We start from the raw sequence: 20,497 nt of genomic DNA, 5'->3' as shown, positions 1-20,497 counted from the left end.
GTGAGAGGATTTGCTGTTTAAGTAGTTTAAGGCTTGTTCTCCTCTCCACTTTTTCTGTCTCCTTGGTGATTTATTTTAGTTCCATTAAAGGTGTTACTGAGCAGGCTTCTGGCTTTCCTGAATTCCCTCTGGTTCAGAGCCTGGATTTTCTGATTTCTCTTTGTTCTTTTGCCCACCTGTTGTAAGACTGCACCTGGTATGAAATGTGTGTATCTAGATGGGGTGTCTAGATCTTTGCATTGTAGATGGCAATTTTCAAACTGTTATTGTGCTCACTCAAACTTCTTGTTAGTGATTCTGAGCAGGCATCGATACATCTTTCTGTACTGTTTTCTCACAAGGGAACAAAGATTTTTGTCTGTATCTTGTTTCTGCAAAGTAGAAGTATCTGTGCTTTTAATTGAACTCAAGAGGCTTTATAAATTGACCTGAATTTGTAGTGCTGTTCCAGGGAGCCAAAACTGAAGTAGTCAGGCGTGATGTGTGTTGGGAGAGAGGTGTTGAAGGTAGGGGCTAGAACAGCGAAGCAGTACTCACAGATCTGTTAAAGAAGCATGTGCACAACTTGCTTGCATTTCCTTTTCACACAGACTGTTTATCCATAACTGTGATTAAATAGATCACTAAGACCAGAGTAACTCACATCTCCTGGAAAAGGTGACAATGAAGTGAATCTCCGTGTGCTGCTTGTGGGAGACTTTTCTGCTGCAAGTTGCTTTTTTGTCTTGATTCCCACTGGGCTGCTTTCCACTGTGGTTGTTGAGGTTGGTTAACAGTAATGCTCATGTAGGTGCTGGCATTGTAACACGACTGGTCTTTGCCTAATTTAATTAAGACAATTCAGAATGAGCCTACATCACCTTTGGTGATCTATGCTATTACCTCCATGAATAAGAGTGCATGACTGACCAACCTGTGACTGATTTTATTGCCTCTGGTGGAAGAGTAGTAGCTTCTCATTGGGTTATAAGCCATTATTGGAGGTATGCAGAGGACTGCTTTTGACAGCCAGACCTCTTTCTTACCTAATGCTTCCAGTTTTGTATCCTGTTGTGTGCTGCTGCTAAACTGAGTGAAAAGTCACCGATTGATTTTAGAACAGGCTTCTTAAAAGCTCAGTGAACTTTGTTTGGCAAACCAGGAGAGGAACTCGCTCTAAACTGTGCAAGATTTCTGTCTGTGTGTGTGAACAATGTCAAAAGTAAGCCAGCTCTGTTCTTAAAAGCTATGTGTAAGAGACGGCAATGGCAAAGTGCTGCTCCTATGCTGATTTATGTGCTTCTAAAGTACACTGGTGCCATTTCAGTTTTATGCAACTATGAGAAATTTCTTACCCTGCAGCCACTCAGGACAGGAGTGTGGTAGAGGGCTGTCGTCTCTGAACCACAATAAGGGCAGCTTTCTTTAATGCCAAGGGCTTATAGCCCTTCCTAGATGTGAACGTTACTGGAGTCAGAGAGGAAATCGGCAAAGCTTCTCTGCAAAGCTTACAAGGTCTTGCTTGGTTGCTCTGTCAGCATCATTGTTGCTGGAGTTCAAGAGGCCCCATTGCCAATTAATGAGGTATTAAGCAATGTTTAGGTTGTCTCCTTTCTTTCCTAATGACTGTTTAGGTAGAAGGGTATCAAGATTCTTGCCAGTGCCATATTGTCTAAGTGAGAATGAAATCAAAGCCAGAGGCAGCTTTTCTGAAGCCACTGTAATGTAGCATGAGATACAGTTACTGGCAACAATCTCATCCTAAACATTCTCTCAACTGCACCATTGTTTGTAGCTGCAAAAGACTGAAATGGAGAGAAGGAGCCTTGATGAATGATTGGAGTGGGAGGCCTGCAACTCTGATATCTAAACTGTGATTGTGTCTGTCTGCTGTTTTCTCTGGGGAAAGCTGCTGGTCTGTTCCTTCCCAGCTCTCGTTCCTTGAGAAGGATGTAGAACAAGAGACAATTTCCCTTCCTCAATTTAGTGGAACCTGTTTGGCATTTTCTTCTCATGAGAGTAAATTTTAGGTCCCCTATGTTTAAGAGCTCTTTTTTCTTTATTCCCAAGGAGAATCTGAATGCATTTAATAGCTGATTGTGCTGTATTGTAGGGAACAAGACACAGTCTTAGAAGTTAACTTGTAAAACACAGAGAACCGGTAACAACGGAATTGTAATTATTTTCTTTGTTAAGTTATATTTTTTTTTTTTGCAAATGTAAGTGTATTCTTGATACATCTTTCTGAAAGCTCCCAGTTATAAAGCCTTTCTATTAGTGGGAGGTGAGTTACGTTCTTGTCAGGTCAACTCAGTGCAAGTCACATAAATTGAGAAAGCTGAATACACAATATCTCTGTGTAGATGTCTCCCCACAGAGGTGGTAGACTGTAGATGGCTGTTCTGTGACACGTCTCTTATTCTGTTACTCAGATCCCAGCCATGAGGGCACAGCGGAGGGGATGGAGAACATGGCAGATGCTGTCACCCATGCTCGATTTGTGGGCACAGATCATGCAAGCGATGAAGTTGTCTTGATGAAAATCCTACAGGTAAGATGAGAGAAATGGTAATTACCATAATAGTTGCTGCCTGTTGTGGAACATATCCTGTTACATAGAAATGAAGAGGAGGAAGCAATGTTTTGACTCTGCAGGAGCTTAGTGACAGACTTTATTTTTAAACAAATGGCTCATATACCTGTGGTAAAAGCTTTCCAAATGAAAATAGTTAAAAGCTTAAATTAAATTATTTTAAAATTATGGACTTGATAATGTGGTAGTGTTGGTAATCCTACCTTCTGCATGGTCTGTGTTGGGGGAGTTAATTAAGAATATGGAGCTCTCAGACTTATTTTTGAGAAAAGTTTTTTGTGGAGTCAAAACTATGGACTGTATACCTCTTTGGTCTGTGTACTTCTGAGTAGATATCTGGTTCCTGAATTTAAGTATTGGGTAGCATGCAGTGTATCAGACCCCTTTTAGAAGTGGGTCAGATCATTCTTGTCTCCTGACTGGCTTCTTGAGCACAGTATTCAGTTTGAAATTACTCCAGGAGAAGCCTTCTTAGGTTTTCTGCTCATGGCAGTCTTTCTTGAGGAGACCAGCCTCCTCTTGGGAATGCATGCAAGTATCATTGCAGAGTGGTACATGTGAGTGCTGTTCTTCGCAGGTGTTGAGGACGTTGCTGCTCACCCCAGTGGGAGCCCACCTCACCAATGAGTCGGTGTGTGAGATCATGCAATCCTGTTTCCGCATATGCTTCGAAATGAGGCTCAGTGGTAGGTTTGCTCATCCTTCTGCCGCCAAGAAACCGATCAGGTTTCCTCAGCATTAACTAGTGCTGTTGTAGAGCATGCATCCATGGAAAGCTGCTGAGCTTTATATTATTGTGTCTTTCTACAACTTCATGGAAGATTTGCTGGGTGTTCGCTGTACGAGTTTGGACTGCTCTGTTCCCCAGCTGTGTAGCGCCACCGTGTGATGCCATGACCATTTGCAGTAATGTGGGGTTGGAGCTGGTTTTAATAAATTTGCCGTAATCTCTGTAAACAAGACTCGGAGGGGAGTCTGCTTGAAGAAGCCTCTTGATAATATCACACTGAGTAATGACACCTGTGTTATTTGTTTTTGTCTTCGCAGAGTTATTGAGAAAATCTGCAGAGCACACTCTGGTCGACATGGTGCAGCTGCTCTTCACAAGGTAAACCTGCTTGTGTTTGCCTCAGCATTGCCGAGATGGCCCTCTAAGGACAGAAAGATTCCACACTTCCACTTAAGGGCCCTCAGAAAAATCATCCAAAATGGTCATTATTTAGAGGTGGAAGGGGATGAAGGATTTGGCACTTTTCTCTAGGGCTGACCCTGTCAGACTGCAGGGAGACAGAGGTAGGGAAGGTTGCCTGGTTTAGGGTGTCCTTTGAGGAGAGATGGACAGCCAAGTAATGAAGAGCTTTAGGATAGAGAACCAGTTTCAGGACAGAGAATGCAAACTTCACTGGAAAAAATGTGCTCTAAAAAAATATAGCTCTCTTTAGCAGAGAGAATAGAAATGGTGTTGAATACCCACACACTGATTTCTAGCTGAGAGCTTTGACCTCACACATCAAAGAACATTTATAGCACTTGAAATCGTGTGTCTTGCACAAACATTCTGCCCTTTTCAGCACCCTTCAGGTAATTAAGATGACTTCTTTAAAACTCAAGTAAGTTAATTAACTTAAAAACTGTTTCTTCAAATAGTGATGTAATCATAGACTTTCCCTGGGTATTGTAAAAAGGAAACTTTTACAGGTACATATATACTTTTAGTAGAAAAATATTTTGGTGAAACTGACAGCTTATGAAACACAGTTGCATCATATTTTTTTTCCCATTGTCACACAGTTCCAATGAGATCTCAGTTTTCTTCTCCTCTGTTTGTCCTGCATCATGCACTAGATAAATGTTGGGCAAAGGCAGAATCAGTCTCCTCAAAGAGGAGAAACCACATTACTTTTTCTCCAAATGCATATGTGAATTTTACTTGGTGCTTTTTCATTACTTACTCTGTAATCGTCTCCTCTGTCCTTCTTGGTAAGGCTCAGAGACACCATCACCATCTGTGCCTGTGGGCATTGGGATAGAGATGCAAAGCAGAGGTAGCAACTGCAGGCGTGATTTGGCCGTCTTGCTTTCCCAAAAACGAAACAGGCAAAGCTGTGCTCTAAGGCTTTTACATTCTCATCACATAAAGACAGAACTGTAGTAAAGAAGCAGTAAACAAGAGAGAGCAGGGTGTGTGGAATTGTGGAGCTGTACATGCTGTCGTTTGGTAGCACAGGTGAGAGCAGCCTTTCTCGTTCTGAGATGAGAACTGCTTATCTCCAAAGATTCAGCTTAATGTACATCTGCTGCCCTCCACAGTTGTGTTTATATGATGCTGAACACAGGATAACTGCTGGGGTTTCTACAAATTCAAATTGCCATGACTAGTAATAAATAAAATGTACACTGCTAGAGTCGTGGTGTGGATGACACTGATTCAGCAGCTGTTTCTAGCAGCATCACAGAAACCTGTTTTGAACAAATGTAAATAGTCCACTGCTGAAAGCATACACTGAAGGAAAATAAATGGTCTTTACATGGCCGGAAAATCAATATAGAAAAACAGCCATTAGCAGTAATAGTGTGCAAAGCACCTCTTATCTATACTTGTGTGAGTTCTTTCCCTTGGCAGAATTTGGCAGGAAAAGAAGTTAGTAGTCTCTCTTTGTGAAAAAAACCTAATTTGGGTTTCTTCACAAAGAGGCTCATATAGCTGTGGTAAACCTGTGAGAGTTAGTATCTGCAGCATAACTGGAAAGACCAGCCTGTTTCTTTCCCCTTCTTGTTAATCCGTATAAGCTTATGTATTTTGGCTTGCTCTTTGTATTTCAGGTTGCCTCAGTTTAAAGAAGAGCCTAAAAGCTACATGGGAACGAACATGAAGAAGGTAAGACCCAGCTCTGTGTTGACTGTTCTGCTCCTGTCTTTGGCTTGCGCTCATTTCTATTTTGTTTGTTTTCACACTTGTATTTCTTCGTTTCCACAAGTCCCAGTTCACTGAAAGAGCATGTTTAACCACATAAATGGACATAGGTTCGTTAATTCTATGGGATTAAGTCCAGATAGCCCAGTGACAAGTCTTTTTAATGATACTGCTGCCCAAGTGAGACAGTCTGGATTCTGGGAACAGCCATCAGTGCTGTGGGCTAGAAAACGCCAGCAAGTTCTGGGACCTGATGGTGTCATTGTCTGGTTATCTGCTGTCTTCTGCTCTCTCTCCAGCTTCTTTTAATCATTCTTCATTCACTACAGGTCCAATACTGAGCTCTTGGGATATATTTTTGTCCAGTTCCTCCTGTGTGGAAGGGAAACTTTTTGAGGCTGGTGAAACAGCATGAAAGCATGAAATGGGCTTTTGTAGAAAAAACTTTGGTGACTTATAGAAGGGACAGCATTCTGTGGTGAGCACCTTAGTTCACGTGATCAGTGCCATCTTTATTAGCAGTCAAAACACAGTAGAATTTTCTTTATCTCCCTTTTCCTAAATGTACAGTTTTCTGAGGGTAGAAGTTCTGGATTTGTTCAACACCACCATCTTGATAAATATAGTGAAGTTTTTAGTAGCTGGAATCTGTATTTCAAATAACATTATGTGACCTTATATGATGATTAATGTAGTAATTTCTTATTGAGGAGAGGGCCTATTGAGGAACTCCATATATACTTCTATATTCTTTATATTCCATATGAAGAATGTCAATAAAGGTTGTTTGATTCTGCTGTTGAGAGCAACAGGATGGGGAAAAGTGCTAGAGAAGAAATAACCACCTTTCAACTTAACACTGAATATTCAGCTTATAGCTTCCACTCTGTATTTCAGTAAGTTGAGAAAAGGGGCAGCATAGTGTAAGCATACATTTCAGAGCCATTATAGAAGTGTTTTGAGAGACTGAATGCTTGTTTGTAGGAGTCTGAAACCTAGTAAAACTTAGGGCTTTACTTCTTGTATGGTAAACCAATGAGTGCTTGTTTCCCTTGCTGTGGAGAAGTAACAGGATTTGTGATGATGGTAGGCTGGTGCACAGAAAGCTAAAAGAGATCAGGCTCACGTCCTGCAGGAGCCAGGCTTTGTTGGTCTGTGTACAGGTGTGAAGGGAGGGTGACTGAATTGAGGAAGGCTGCCCTTCCCAAGTGATGGTTGCTCTCAGCTCGGTTAAGTGATGCTCTGTCTTGTGTCTGCTCTGTGCAGTTACCCTGTACTGTCTCTTTGCTGTGCATGCCAGGAGTGTGCCCTGCAGCCTTGCACTCTGCCAGGTTATTCTTCTCTTTGGGTTTATTTTGCTTTGTTTAAACCATGCATTTGCCTATCTTTCACAGATTTCTTCAGGTCTCCTCAACAAACTGGAGCTAAGTAGTGGGGAACAGCCCAAAGCCCTGAACCAGTTAGAGAGGGTATTGATCTTTAAGAACCTGAAGGTTGCTCTCTCCCTTCTCCCTTCTTACCTTACTCCCCTCTTCCTTCTCTTGTAAACACCACCTGAGAGAATAGTTACGGTGTGTGCAGCAAATCTCCCTCCACTCATTTGACACAGCATGGCTTTTGGAGACAGTGCATGCCATGGTTGCTTTGCAGTGTTGTGGCTGCAGATGGGGCAGGCTTGGGAGGCAGAGACCCTTGTTTTACTGCAGCATTCACTGTCTTGGTGAGTGCCACCTCAGACACCATCACAGCATCCTCTGGGGGAAGGGAGTGGGAGGGCCTGGCTAAGACTTCACTGTGAAAACTTGAAAAAAGGAAACTTAAAAAGTGTAGATTTGTCTCTGAAGTGTTGTGTGTCTTGCCTGTTGATCTTTATTATAGACATAGCTCCTCCATATACCTGAGGAGTCTTTTGACCCAGCACGCCATAATATTTTTTTAGTCAAGGTGAATCTCTGAGCTTTGTTACTTGGTACAGGGCCACAGAGTTCAATGCTTTCTGAAGATTTTTTGAAGGAGATTGCTGTGTATTTTCAACATCTTTTCATGTTTCTACTGAAAATATGTGTCCCAGCACAGTATATGCTAATGGGGGATCAGTAGGGCCAAACAGATTTACAAAATGTGTTCGTCCCTGCTAATTCCCCTAGATAATACTTCTAAAGAAATACTGTAGGCATGCAGATTATTTGGTTTGGATCAATCATAGTAACCCTGAAAAACTAACTTAGGGCAGTTCTCAGTTTTCCATGTTGGTTCATAAACTTAACGTAGCTTTAATTTTTGTTTTCTCTTGATGTTACTTAGTCCAGACAGAGCTGAACAGAACATTTAGAAATGCCACTCTTGCCCGGTGTCTAAGACAAAAATAGTTATATGAACAGGATAGTCTGAGGCTCAAGACTTGCAGATTTGTGCAGAGTTACACAGAAAAAAAAAAGACTAAGAAATGTTTCCCTTTGCAGTAGAAAGCATTCTAGGTAAACAGGGTTCTGTTGTGGGAGTGAGGAGGAACATAAATCTTAATCTTCACAGATTTTTGGCGTGGCTTTTGTTCATAGTTGCCTAAGATGCATAAATGCATTCACCAAATAACCTTCATTAGCTGTTGCAGTACAGGCAGGTACGAAAATGAGCTGACTGGATTGCCTTGGTGTCTCCAGGACTCAGACCGTGGACTGCGTTCTCTCTGCATGCTTCTGTGTCTTGAACGCTACTTGGTGTGCTGACCAGTTCCATGCTGCATTAGAATGAGCTCATGTTTCAGTGTAATCACTTTAATTACTAATCATTGGCCCCTGCCCTTTTCTCTTGAGGCTTACAGTATCTTATGGAAAAACAAACGAGTACAGGTAAGGTGGCTTGTAGAAAAATGAGATCTTGTGGACCCTTTAAAAAGAATCTTGTAGTCTTACATTTTTCTTCACCTTCCTGAACCTTAGTTAGGGTTTTATTTCTAAAACCTCATCTATCAAAGGAAGCATTTGGAGTCTTGTATTTTTTTTCTTCTGTAATTTTGTGGACATTTCTTTATTCAAAGGTAACTCAGAAAAATGTAATTGAATCTGTACAGAATTTCAAGATGAACAAACAGTACCTCTGAGCTCCCTCTCTCATTTCTAAAGAGTATTTTTTAAATACCAACACCAAATGGTTTTTACTGTCAAAAAATACAAGCTTAATGTGATCTCAAGGATGTTGATGATTAGAAAACTAATGTAACTCTAATATCACTGAGCATGGAAGAGGGAATGAGAGTTTTAGATAATTTGTAAGATTCAGGATATGTTAATGATCTATTAAATGCCATTTAACTGCTGCATTTAATCAAAAAGGCAATGTTAGGTTTAAAATATTAGTGTGTTAACATACCATGAAGCTTTCTAGAGAAACTGGCAAATGTCTTGAAATTGAAGGTAAAAACAAAATTTAGAAATAGTTCCTTTAGTTAAAGGCAAACTGTACCAGTGTTTTTACATTTTTTATACTAACATTAAAAGCAAAGAGATGTGAGATTGTTACCTTTAATTCAAAGAAAATCCAGAAGGAATGATGTTACTTGCTGTCCTTTGATACATGTATTGTTTTAGAATTCCCAAAGTCAGTGTTTGTTTGTTAAAACAGCATTTAGCCTCCTGACACTGGTGAAATGTTTTTATTAAGCTTTTCTGTTTGCTTCTGCAAATTTTTAAAGCTGTGCAATAATTCACTGCATTGAAACAAAAGGAGATAGCAAAATATAAAGGAGAGAGGGCAAAATTACATTGGAAATAGTCCTATGTAGTCTTTCTAGGTAATTCTAATAAAAGGATACCTGTTTTTGTAGAATGTGGAGATTAGATAGTATGAGATGAAAAAGACCTGCTGGGTAATCTCATCTCACCCCACCCATCTCTCCATTCCCTGAAAAAAAAAACCAAAAAAACAAAAAAAACTTAAAAAAAAACGAAACAAAAACCACAAAAAAATGAAACCCACAAAAAACCACACCAACCAAAATCCCAAAAAAACACCATAACAAAAAAAACCCACCTAAAACGATAAAATAAACTTAGATTCTGGTCTAAATGATTTATAGTCTGATTAAATGTTTTGGAATCTTTAAAAATCAAGTAAGTCTTCTTGCTTGCCTGACTACACTGTTTCCCATCCGTGTGAAGCTGTTGTGACTCAGTCTCTGAAGGATGGCACAGGCTCATGGAAATGATTACAGATGGGCCTGTATCTTACGGCCCTCAAGATGCAACCTTGGAAGTTAGAACAGAACATAGGACAATCACAGAGGGCAGATTTTGTGTCTGGGGAAAAATGCTTTTTGAAAGGGCTAGTGTTGAATTGAGGTGGTATTTGGTGTTGTATGAAAGGGGAGATTAGAAGCAGTAATTAAGTTGTGAGGTTGCATTGTCTGATAGAATGTTTAAAATGTTAGGTGTTTCTCAGGAGTGGTACATGCTTAGCCTGTATCAGTATCTCAGCTCTGTTTTGCTGATTCAATTTTGCATCCTGCTGCAAGTAACTTTAACCTGGCAAATAATGATAACTGGCTTTAGTGGCTAGAAACAATGTCTGTTTGAAATTGTGTGAAACAGACTTTTTTTGGTTTAACACATAATGCTTCCAGATTTCCTAACTAATGAAAGTAGTTTGGTACAGTGAACCACTAGTCTTCAGATCTTACAGTATAAGTTACTGAAAAATGAGAAAAAAATACAGCTGTTTCTATAATAGTTGGTAGGTAAAAATATATGGTCTAATTTGTAGCTTAAGCCTTTAATAATTGCAGCTATTGGTAGTGTTTAAGGCTCAGATTTTAGAAATTGGCCAGAATCAAAAATAACACCTATTTTATATAGCCCTATGAAGCAGGAATAAATAGGAAAGGTGAGAAATCTGATAGTTTTGATATGAAAGGTTTGTGATCCATAAGCATTGTAAAACGTTTTGACATCTGCAAAATTTGGTTTTAGCTGTGTGCTTGTCATGTAAGTATTTGCCAGAAGCTGTGATTTAGAAGATTGTTGCTGCAATCTTTGAAAGAAATAACAAGGAGCAAAATAATTCTGAACCTATTAATCAGCACACTCAAGGAAACTGTAGCATAGCTAAAACCTGGGGATTAGTCATCAAACAAATAAAACTTGTGGTGTGAAGAAAAGTTAGACAAATGGTTTACTGCAGTGGGATATAACATTTTGACAAGCTTTGTTTAAATGGGAAGAAATACAGGCTGAGGCCATATACAGGGAGTTAGAATTCTACCTGGAAAATGGAAAGAGAAGGAAGAACAGTAGTAGAACCTAGAAGATTTATTGGCTTTTAAGAATAGTAGTAGCTAGATGGAGTTAAGTTGCAGAAAATGGAAGAGACTAAAGAATATAGCTGTCTTCTACATAAGCTAAATCCGATGCTAGAGATATAAGAAATAAGGAATATTTTAGCCCAAAATAAAATTTAATTGTCATTAATTTACAAAGAGGAATACTGAATAGGGCCTGGTACTGAAACTTGCTGAATGGTTTCCACAACATGCAAGATACCTGTTCAGTGCTTAATTTGCACTCAGACTGAGGGGGTGGCAGCATCAGAAAAGCTGCCTGCAGCTACTAAATGCAAGAGTACATGCAGTCCTGCACTTGGAGGAACTTGTGTCGTAAGGAACTGGTTTTCATGCTGGCCAGGGCCATTGGCCATGTGACTAAGTATCATACTGTTTTTCTGGAGTTCTAGAGCATTTCTGCATGCCTGAAATAGCAGTGCTGTGCAGCAAGTGCCACACAGTCTGCCCTACTCCTGGTTTTGTTCTTCTTTTCCCAATCAAAGTTCTGTGTACAAACTAGAAGAATAATCTTGGTCAACAAAGATATCAAGAGTTAAGGTTAGGTTTAGAAGAGAAGTAATGACAGAAGGCAGGTGAAAGGAGAATGAGGTTTGTTTCTAAATTGCTAAGGTAGCATTTGAAATGTAACATGCACCAGTAGCAAGTGAAGTGTTAGAAATACTTTTAATAGTGAGCACGGAGGAATGTGAGCATGGCATTGCTACAAAGGTGAAGAGTGAATCAAGGCAAGAGGTCAGTGACAGAGCTGCAGCATGCTCATGCTGCATTTCCAGCTTGATATATACGTGGTGACATTTTAGCTTCATGTCAAACTTGACTAATGCTTTCTTAGATACTTTAATCGATGCCCTTTAGAAGTCTAGGAGCTTTGAAATGTGTAGGTCCAAGAGAATTCTTTTTTCTAATTTAAAGTTTGGAGGTATTGATAGGGAATAGGGAGTGTTGTGATAATTGAACTGTTAAGTATATATTATAGCAGAGTCACTGAGTTAATTGTCCCTTGATTTAGGTGTGGAGTGTTGGCTAATATGTGGGGAGTCAAGGGGTAGTTTGCATGATTTTGAGGTGCTGATTAATTTGTGTGATATATTTAAGTGCTACTGCCAGACTTTAAAGTTTTTGAGGTAGCCTTTGTGAGTTGGCTTGTGTAATCCATTATGCTATGTGGTTTTTGCAGCACTGATACTAACGATTATTGGTTTTCAGTTGAAAATGAGAGCTGGAGGAATGAGTGAATCATCAAAATGGAAAAAGCAGAAGAGATCACCTAGGCCTCCTCGACATGTAACTAAGGTCTCTCCTGGGACAGAGCCATCAGCAGGCAATGCTACTAATACTACAGGTAAGTTGAAATTTTTTTCAAGAGACCAGACAGCATCTATGCTAGAGCTTTTTTGAATGTATCTTTATTTAATTTCTCCTAATATATTATTTTGCATTAATTCTTTTAAAAATAATTCTCAGTTACTGTAGCAGTAAGACATATCATAGCTTTTCAGGTCCAGGAGAAAGTTTTCAGGAAATGGAATACATATTGATGAGAAAGGCATGGCCCTGCACATAACAGCATTTCTGTGCCTTCAGCATGCCTCGTAGGGGTAGTTTGGACAAAAGAGAATGGACACCTGGAGAAGTGGCTGAGGTTAAGGACAGCCGTGTGGTGCAGAGGAGATGAAGGATGCAGCAGATAGAAGAGACTGAGAACAGGAACACTGACAAGAGGAGAGCCAAGGGCAACTAGTGACAGCACAAGGGGGCATAGTCCTAAGCTGCTCCAGGGGAGGCCTAGCTTGGACATTAGGAAGAATTTCTTCACAGAAAGGGTGATTAAACATTGAAATGGATTGCCCAGGGAGGTGATGCAGTCACCTAGAGGTGTTTAAGGAAAGACTGGATGTGGCACTCAGTGCCATGGTTTAGCTGACATGGTGGTGGTGGGTCATAGGTTGGAATCGATGATCTCAGAGGTCTTTTCTTACCTAATTGATTCTGTGATTCCATAAGGAACACTTAGATTCTTGGAGCACTGTCTCATATTTAGAGACAGAATTTGGTAGAAATTCTTCACTGCTCGTATTTCAGATCCATTTGAATTGTAATGCAACTTCATTTGTTTAGGAAGAATTAAAGATATTGGTCCTGCTTTAGAATCAAGTCAAAATTCTCGTTCTGAAGGAATGATTAATCCTTGATGCAAGTGTTTAAAGTGGTTGTGTCATTGTATTAAAGAGTAAAGTACACCTTTTAGACTTTCCAGATTCCTTCTTATGTAAATGCTTTGCACCCTTTATCTAAGTATCTAAGTTAGCTAATTTGCTGAGTCGGTTAGACCCCAACTATTGTGTTAAATTTGGAGAGCTGCTCGTACCTCCAATGTTCATCTATTTAATTCATTAATACCTAGCAAGAGATGTCTTAGTTTATCTATGTTCTCACATTAGTGTGTTGCTGAGATTATTTGTAGTATGAAGTAGCAATGAGAGAATTTGTTGTTGCTATGTTTTTAATGTATGAATTTGTGTTGAGGGACAGAGCAATAATCATTTTGCTTCTGTTTCTCATCAGCAAGCGGAGTTGCTTTCATAGATGGGCCTTCTCCCAGCTCCTCTGGGAGCTCAGAAAATGTTTCATCAGCGGTCAGCCCTGTTACAGACAGTGGGCTGGAATTGTCCTCACAGACAACATCCAAGGAAGACCTGACAGATTTGGACCAAGTCGCTTCTTTGGGACTTAATGCAGGAACACCTTCAAATGAGGCCAAAGTCACTGAAAGTCAAAACCAGCCTGAACTCCAGGTACATTAATATAATTTGCAAAGAAAAGTTCCAACTACCAGCATGATCACTTCTCCCCACAACAGTAATGATATTGAGAGGATCATAGAGCCACAGAGGACCTTTCAGAGCTGCAGATGTTTTGAATGGTAAAAATGCTAGGAAGACTTAAACAAAAGTAGTGTGATGAAGTTGTGTAGCATTTTAAAAAAATGAGCAAAATTTTTCACCTCAGAGGGAGTAAAAACTGATAGGTTATGGAAGTATTTTTGAGGTAAAGTCCATAGTCTCACAACCCAGAGTTATATAAAGCAGATAAGAACTTGATGTAAGTGGAAGGGTAAAGAGGATTGCAGCTTAGGTAGAGGCTCTCTTTTCTCTTAAATTTTGTTTTTATGGTACTCTTCCATTAGTGGCCTGTGTTATTTTAATAGTTACAGATTACCTGCAAACAAATGAGACCTTTTTTTCACTTGTCTAGTGCTTAACTCTTCTTTTGCTTCTTTCATTCTCAAATGACATTTCAATGAAGAGTGAAAGTCTGAGGGAGGAGAAGGTCCAGTCAGCTTCTGTCGAGTCTATCCCTGAGGTCCTAGAGGAGTGCACATCTGTAGCAGAACATTCTGACTCTGCCTCAGTTCACGACATGGACTATGTAAACCCCCGGGGAGTGCGTTTTACTCAGTCTTCCCAAAAAGAAGGTGAGAGGTGGGCAGTGCTGCTGAAGCCCTGCTTCATTTCCACTGTTCTATTTCACTTCCTGCTAAGAAGCTGATAAGCTCCTGTTCCTTAGTGGGTCTGTACCAATTAAATTTTTAACACTTGCTAGGCACCTGCAAAAAGCAAATTTAGATTGCTAATCTCTCCTTTTTCTTCAGGAGCGGCTCTGGTCCCATATGGGTTGCCATGTATCAGAGAACTGTTCCGCTTCCTCATCTCGCTCACCAACCCTCATGACCGCCACAACTCGGAGGTGATGATCCACATGGGGCTGCAGCTGCTGACCGTGGCCCTGGAGTCTGCACCCATCGCAAACTGCCAGTCCCTGCTGGGGCTCGTCAAGGAGGAGCTGTGCCGGCACCTCTTTCAAGTGAGTCTGGCTTGTGCTCCCATGGAACGTGGCACTGGGGAGTCAGATAGGAATGTCCATCAGAGAGTGTATTGAAATTCAGTATGATGAACTTTGGCAGGTCTGCAAGCAAGCTCTCTCCTGCACTGCAATGAGAGTTCTGAATTGCACCAAATGGTGCTGTTGCAGAGCCAGAAAGATTGTCATGCTATTTTCTTTTTCTGCAGACCAGGGCCAAGAAGGATGAGTGTAATTTGAATAAACTGTTACTGTGGGATAACACTGTGTTTTGACATAATTGGTTTTGTGATAATTATGAATGCAAGTTACCAGCTTAGTAGTAGGCAGAATTTTTAGGGGATAGCAAGCTATTAATTGCAGTGGGATCATCTCAGAGGCAGGTCTTCTCCCAAGTTCCTTCACCACTAAGAGTCTCTGTGGACTTGATAAAAGAACTAAGTTGTAGTAGGTAAAATGTTACCACACACAAATAAGAATTAAGTATATTCATCCTCACTAGAAAAAGTGGGACCAGGAGGTTGAACAAGGGATTGTTTTTTAAAATGTCATTGATATGGGGGGCAGTGTGTGAAGCTTTGGCTGGTTGAAGGTGATGCCTGCCATGCCCTAGTACTGCTACTTACAGCACATAATGACTTGCCTTTGTAATTCTTTTTTGTTTCTTCTTCAGCTACTGAGTGTTGAACGGCTCAATCTGTATGCAGCCTCCCTCAGGGTGTGCTTTCTTCTCTTTGAGAGCATGAGAGAACATCTGAAATTCCAGCTGGAGGTGAGTTTTTTGATATCACTGGGTGCCTCATAATAGTTTGCTGGCCTTCAGTTAAATGCATACATCTGAACAGTAAAATAGAGTCTAAGTGTCAAATTATGTTTGTATAAATTACTCAGTGTTATGGGTAGGCTGTGTAGGCCTTTTTGTGTTGGAAAATCAAATGTCTTGGAGACTGGTGTACTATGCTGCCTGCCTTCAGACTGTATTTTTAGAACTGTAGATCCAGTAGAACTGTTTGAAACCTTTTTACAGCCTCCTTCAGAATGAGCCATCATTAAAGATGGAATGTTATGGGGGAAGGTGAAGCTTAAATCTCCCTCTGCAGTCCTCAAAGCTGTTCACTGTCCTGCTTTTTTTTCTTCCCTTAAACTGAGCTGCCCTGTGTTTCTGCCAGATGTATATCAAGAAGCTGATGGAAATAATCGCTGTGGAAAACCCAAAGATGCCCTATGAAATGAAGGAGATGGCTTTGGAAGCCATTGTTCAGCTGTGGAGGATTCCCAGCTTTGTGACTGAGCTGTACATTAACTATGACTGCGACTACTACTGTGCCAACCTGTTCGAGGAGCTCACCAAGCTGCTCTCCAAGGTGCTGAACCCGGGCAGGGGCAGGGGCAGGGAGGGGCAGCCGGTGACTATGGGCACAGCTGAACAGTGGGAGCGCTCCAAGGGTCTGGGGGTGTGAGATGGGGAAGGGCATTGAGCATTGGGAAGCAAAAGAGAAAAAGAACAGTCATGATTCTTTAATAATATCGGAGCAAATAAACTATTAAATACAAGCTAGACAGCTTAGGGTGTTCTGTTCTAGTTTTTTGCCTTCCCCAAGTTGTGGGGGAAAACTTACTTGCCCTGTTATGGTGAGAGAGACGTGAAAGTTGACTAATACTTACATGTTATTTCCCAGAATGCCTTTCCAGTTTCTGGACAGCTGTATACTGTCCATCTGCTGTCTCTGGAAGCATTGCTGACAGTGATAGATAGCACTGAGGCACATTGCCAGGCCAAAGTGCTGAGTAACATACATCAACAAGAGAAGGAAGTTGTCAAACCCAGCCCAGAAACCATCAACAGCACCAAAGAAACAAGCAATAGTAAGAACCCTTTCTTTGATATTTTAATATTAAGCTTAGTCTTGTGCTAAACTCGGAGATCTCATTTTGCTTGCTGACATAGTAAACTCCTTAAATACGTCTTCAGTCTTCCTTTCACACATTTTATAACTACACACTGATGTTAATAACCTTACTGTTTGTAAAATTTGCAGTTATTAAAATTTGTCTTTCACAAAGCTTTATATAAAGGCCATGTCAAGACTGGCAATCACACCAGAATGAGGGCTTGCCATGGAATTCATGTACACAAAGTACTGAGGATACTGCAAAGTCATGGTTACTAGAAGGTTCCTTCCTCTGAATAAGTACATTTTCAATTTAGAGTGATCAGCTCATTATTTTTCTGTTGATAGCTTTTTTCCTTGGCTTATGGGTTTGTTTCTGTGTGTATGTTTGGTTTGGGATTTTTTGGTGAGTTTTGTTTGTTTGCTTGCTTATTTGTTTGTTTTAACTTCTACAGATATTGAGAGGGTATTCAGTGAGGGAAAATCTTCCAGTGCAGTCTCAGAGGCAGCTGGGGCATGTCCTCCCACCAGTGGGTGCCTTATGGCTGACCAGATGAAGGAGAGCTGCATGGAGCTGGAAGGAGGAAGTGAAGCAGGTAATAGCCTTGGCAGTACCCTGGGGGTTTGTATCCTAGAATGGTCCTGACATTTGCTGACAGGTCCTGCTATAGTGTGGATCGTTGTAGCTATTGTGCTCAGAATTGGAAGGAGGTATATGGTGAATGTATGTTTATTATATGTGTGCTGTTTATGCCAGCTAGGTGTTGCATGTCTTCTGGGAGGCATTAGATCTAATGGGTCACTTTGGGTCAAAAGGGTGTGAATTCGTAGCAGAGCTTAGAGTTTTGAAGGAAGGTAGGGGCTCTCCAGGGAATCAGTAATGTAGGTAGCCAGAATAGCCAGAAAATTAAATCTCGTGGCTGTGTGAAATTGTCTGGGGCAAGGAGCTACTATGCAATTATGCTGAATAAAATGTGGGTGGGAGGAATGTAGTAATTAAATTGAAGTGTGACTGCCCTTTGCAGGACAGCAGCAATATTGCAGCAAAGGTTCCATGACTGAAAGTTATTATGGGACACTCTTATGCCTGGGTGCTACTCTGGGGATAGATTTGACTGTAATGATGCTTTGTCATTCTAGCTGAGAAGAGTATCCCCAGGAAACCTACTCGATTTTCTTGTATCCTTCCAAGTCCTCAGGAACTTATGCAGATTAAGAACAAAAAGAAGGTATGGATCTTTGAGTGTTCTCATTTCCCATCCCATATGAGCTTTGCATGACTGGTCATACCTCAGAAATTTTGAGTTCTGCTGATCAGAATTAAAGAGTCAGCCACTGAAAATCCTGCTACACTCTAGAGACAGCAGTGATTATTACCTGTTCTGGTTTAGTTGTGCTGAAGATTGCAGGAGTTGTTGGGAAATTTTGTGGCACAGTTTGTAAGCTAGATCCATCTGATTTCTGGGTGGGAAAGTCTCTGGATTTAGTCTTTATTATATGGAGATAATCAGGTACTTTGATCAAAAAGGGCAGCTTCACTACTCTTATCAATGATGTAAATGCGGAGCGTGCCAAGGGGCCTGTACTGGAAATTAACTGGTCTGCCATTCTGGTTTGGTAATTCCTATGTTTGCTTTGTCATAAGGATGACCAAAAATATTGTTCTGATTGTGGTAGCACCATTCTTTGTTTTCAGAATCTGTTTGCTTGAACCTCGTTAGTCCAAGTTGTAGCCTAAACCTTATACAACTTTTCCATTCCCTGAGTGGGTCTGGGCTAGGCCTAGTGTTGATAAAGGTACTCCATGCTAATGGCTTTGTATTTATCTGCTGTCCTGTGTCAAATACCTGGTACTGGCCTGCTCTTTCACCTCCAGAGACAGTGGATGAATATATCTTAAATCCCCAGGGATTACATGGGACTGTTCAGGTTTTTTTGTTGTGCATTTCTTGAGGTTTTTTCATTCACCTATGTTCTTTGGACATATTTTGTTCTCTTTGCACAACATATGCATGAGATAGGTTCATTTCAGGTGTGAAATTTGCATATGAAAATAATGCATGTCCTGGATGAAACATGAGTGGCCATACTAGTTGTGGGTAAGGAGATGATATAATAGAAAAGAAATTATTGTCTTTGAAGTATTCACTGGTGGTAAAAGAGACACGTTTTTTATTTGTATCTGACTAAAAGGCTTCTGGCTTCTCTCTCCAGCATAGGTGGTTTTATTTTACATTTTTACAAGGGATTGATGGTCATATTTGTTTAAACTTATTTAATCAGAAATAGAAGAAAATACAATACATCTTTCTTCTGCTGCCATATTAATCTGTGCTTTGTGATCCACTCTGGCAGTCTCTGGATCTGAGTGTAATTTAAAGCATTGGTTTCTCTCTAGGAAATTTACTGCAGTACTTGGAAATCTTTTTTTTACCTGTAGCACAGTGCTGCAGTGGGGTAATGGTAACTGGTTTCCCCAGCCACAAGGACAGTGGGGAGAAGTGGTCATCAGCACAGTATTCAAAGGAACCACCGAATTTTACCTTAAATCTTGCTTTCATAGCAGCTCTGCTTGATGGACTCTGTGAAAGTCCATTTTTGAGAAGGGAGCTTGCATAGTGCTTCCTCTGTTCTAACTGAAAACCTTCGGTAATACTCTGGCTTTGCTCTGCTGGAAAACAAGTTTAAAAGAAATCAAGAGTGGGGGGCAGGAAGATGTTCATAAATCTCCAAGTTTGCCTAGGGAAAATTGTTCTCTGACTCTAAATCTCCAAGTGGTTTCATCCTAAGCACATACACAGGGCACACCAAACACTCAGCTTTAGTTATGTTGATGCTGACCTGGCACCAGCATGTTCTACTACCTCCTTTAACCTCTGAAGTAATAAACATTACCACAGTTGGAAGGAAGAAAAAAGCTAAATAAAAGCAGAAAATAAATTGTGCATCAAACAGAAAATTTTCTTTGATGTTTCCAAAGGTGGTGACCAGAAGCTCAGAAGCACAAGAGTAACATAATTGTAAATGCACTGCAAATTGCCAGCAGTCCATTCTCCTTTCAAGTGGTTTTAAGAAGTCTCAACCAGTCCATAGAATATCTCTGGTCTTGGATTTCAGGATTTACAGCTGAATAGAAATGCTGCCTATGTTACACAGTCCCTTCAGGCCTGTTAGACCAGGGCAGTGCATGGTTATTCTTTCATTATGGCCTCACTGGGTCTTTGTGCACTTCATGCTATTTCAGGGTCCGTGTTTCATTGCAGTTTTGAGGATGCTCACACAGGCAGGGGAAGCAGAGACCAGAGGGTTGGTGGCTTCTGAGGTACTGAGAAACCCAGGGGAGGTAGTAATCATGGTGGTCACGAATTTAGTTCACTAGGTCATTGCTAGCAGTCTGATCATGATAGGAGCTAACAGGGAACTGACATTTATTCTGGTTCCTTAGTAAAGTTCATACCATTGTTTGTGCTTTTGGTTTTTCTGAACAGCACCAAGAACATTCAGTTAACCCTTTCTTAGTTGTTTTATTACATTGTGACTATGGTACAGTCTAGTTTCCTAGGAGGGCAGATGAGGTGACTTTCTTTCAGAACCAAATAATGTATCTGCTCTTCCCAGCCTACAAATAACCTTGTCAGGCTGGAATACCAGATGTTCCTGGGACCATCTCTGGCACATATTGAATAAGTGCTGAGGATTCTTGCTGCCTGACTCCTAATGGTGAGGTAGTTATGAGAACCTGGAGCCAAAGGGACAGGAGAGGACAATAGAGCAGTGCTGCTGTTGTAACCGGGTAGGGCTGATCTTGCCACGTCTGGGGTTTATCTGCTGTGTTTACAAATGAGAGCAGGTGAGCCATTTGAAGCAGCAGAACTTATTGCTCGGTTAGACGTTAAAGGTTTTCGACGATGGCAGCTCATGCT

General features: G+C 40.7%; 1 protein-coding gene across 3 annotated transcripts in view; it reads left to right on the top strand.

Annotated features, from left to right (window-relative positions):
* GBF1 (golgi brefeldin A resistant guanine nucleotide exchange factor 1) overlaps positions 1–20,497 on the top strand; it is a 98,889-nt gene that overhangs the window by 58,195 nt on the left and 20,197 nt on the right. The window contains exons 5-18 of one of the 3 annotated variants that reach the window (XM_059477585.1): positions 2,412–2,530; positions 3,150–3,258; positions 3,620–3,680; positions 5,396–5,450; positions 8,300–8,335; positions 12,028–12,163; positions 13,387–13,616; positions 14,128–14,296; positions 14,474–14,685; positions 15,356–15,454; positions 15,852–16,046; positions 16,362–16,548; positions 17,030–17,170; positions 17,715–17,803. In XM_059477585.1, coding sequence (XP_059333568.1) covers positions 2,412–2,530; positions 3,150–3,258; positions 3,620–3,680; positions 5,396–5,450; positions 8,300–8,335; positions 12,028–12,163; positions 13,387–13,616; positions 14,128–14,296; positions 14,474–14,685; positions 15,356–15,454; positions 15,852–16,046; positions 16,362–16,548; positions 17,030–17,170; positions 17,715–17,803 — 1,838 coding nt within the window. Of the gene's footprint in view, positions 1–2,411; positions 2,531–3,149; positions 3,259–3,619; positions 3,681–5,395; positions 5,451–8,299; positions 8,336–12,027; positions 12,164–13,386; positions 13,617–14,127; positions 14,297–14,473; positions 14,686–15,355; positions 15,455–15,851; positions 16,047–16,361; positions 16,549–17,029; positions 17,171–17,714; positions 17,804–20,497 lie in introns of those variants that run through there. The other 2 variants (XM_059477587.1, XM_059477588.1) reach the window with 2 other exon arrangements.

This window comes from Ammospiza nelsoni, chromosome 8 (genome assembly GCF_027579445.1).
Source record: "Ammospiza nelsoni isolate bAmmNel1 chromosome 8, bAmmNel1.pri, whole genome shotgun sequence".
Taxonomy (NCBI): Eukaryota; Metazoa; Chordata; class Aves; order Passeriformes; family Passerellidae; genus Ammospiza; species Ammospiza nelsoni.
This window is presented reverse-complemented; position numbering and strand designations above follow the sequence as displayed.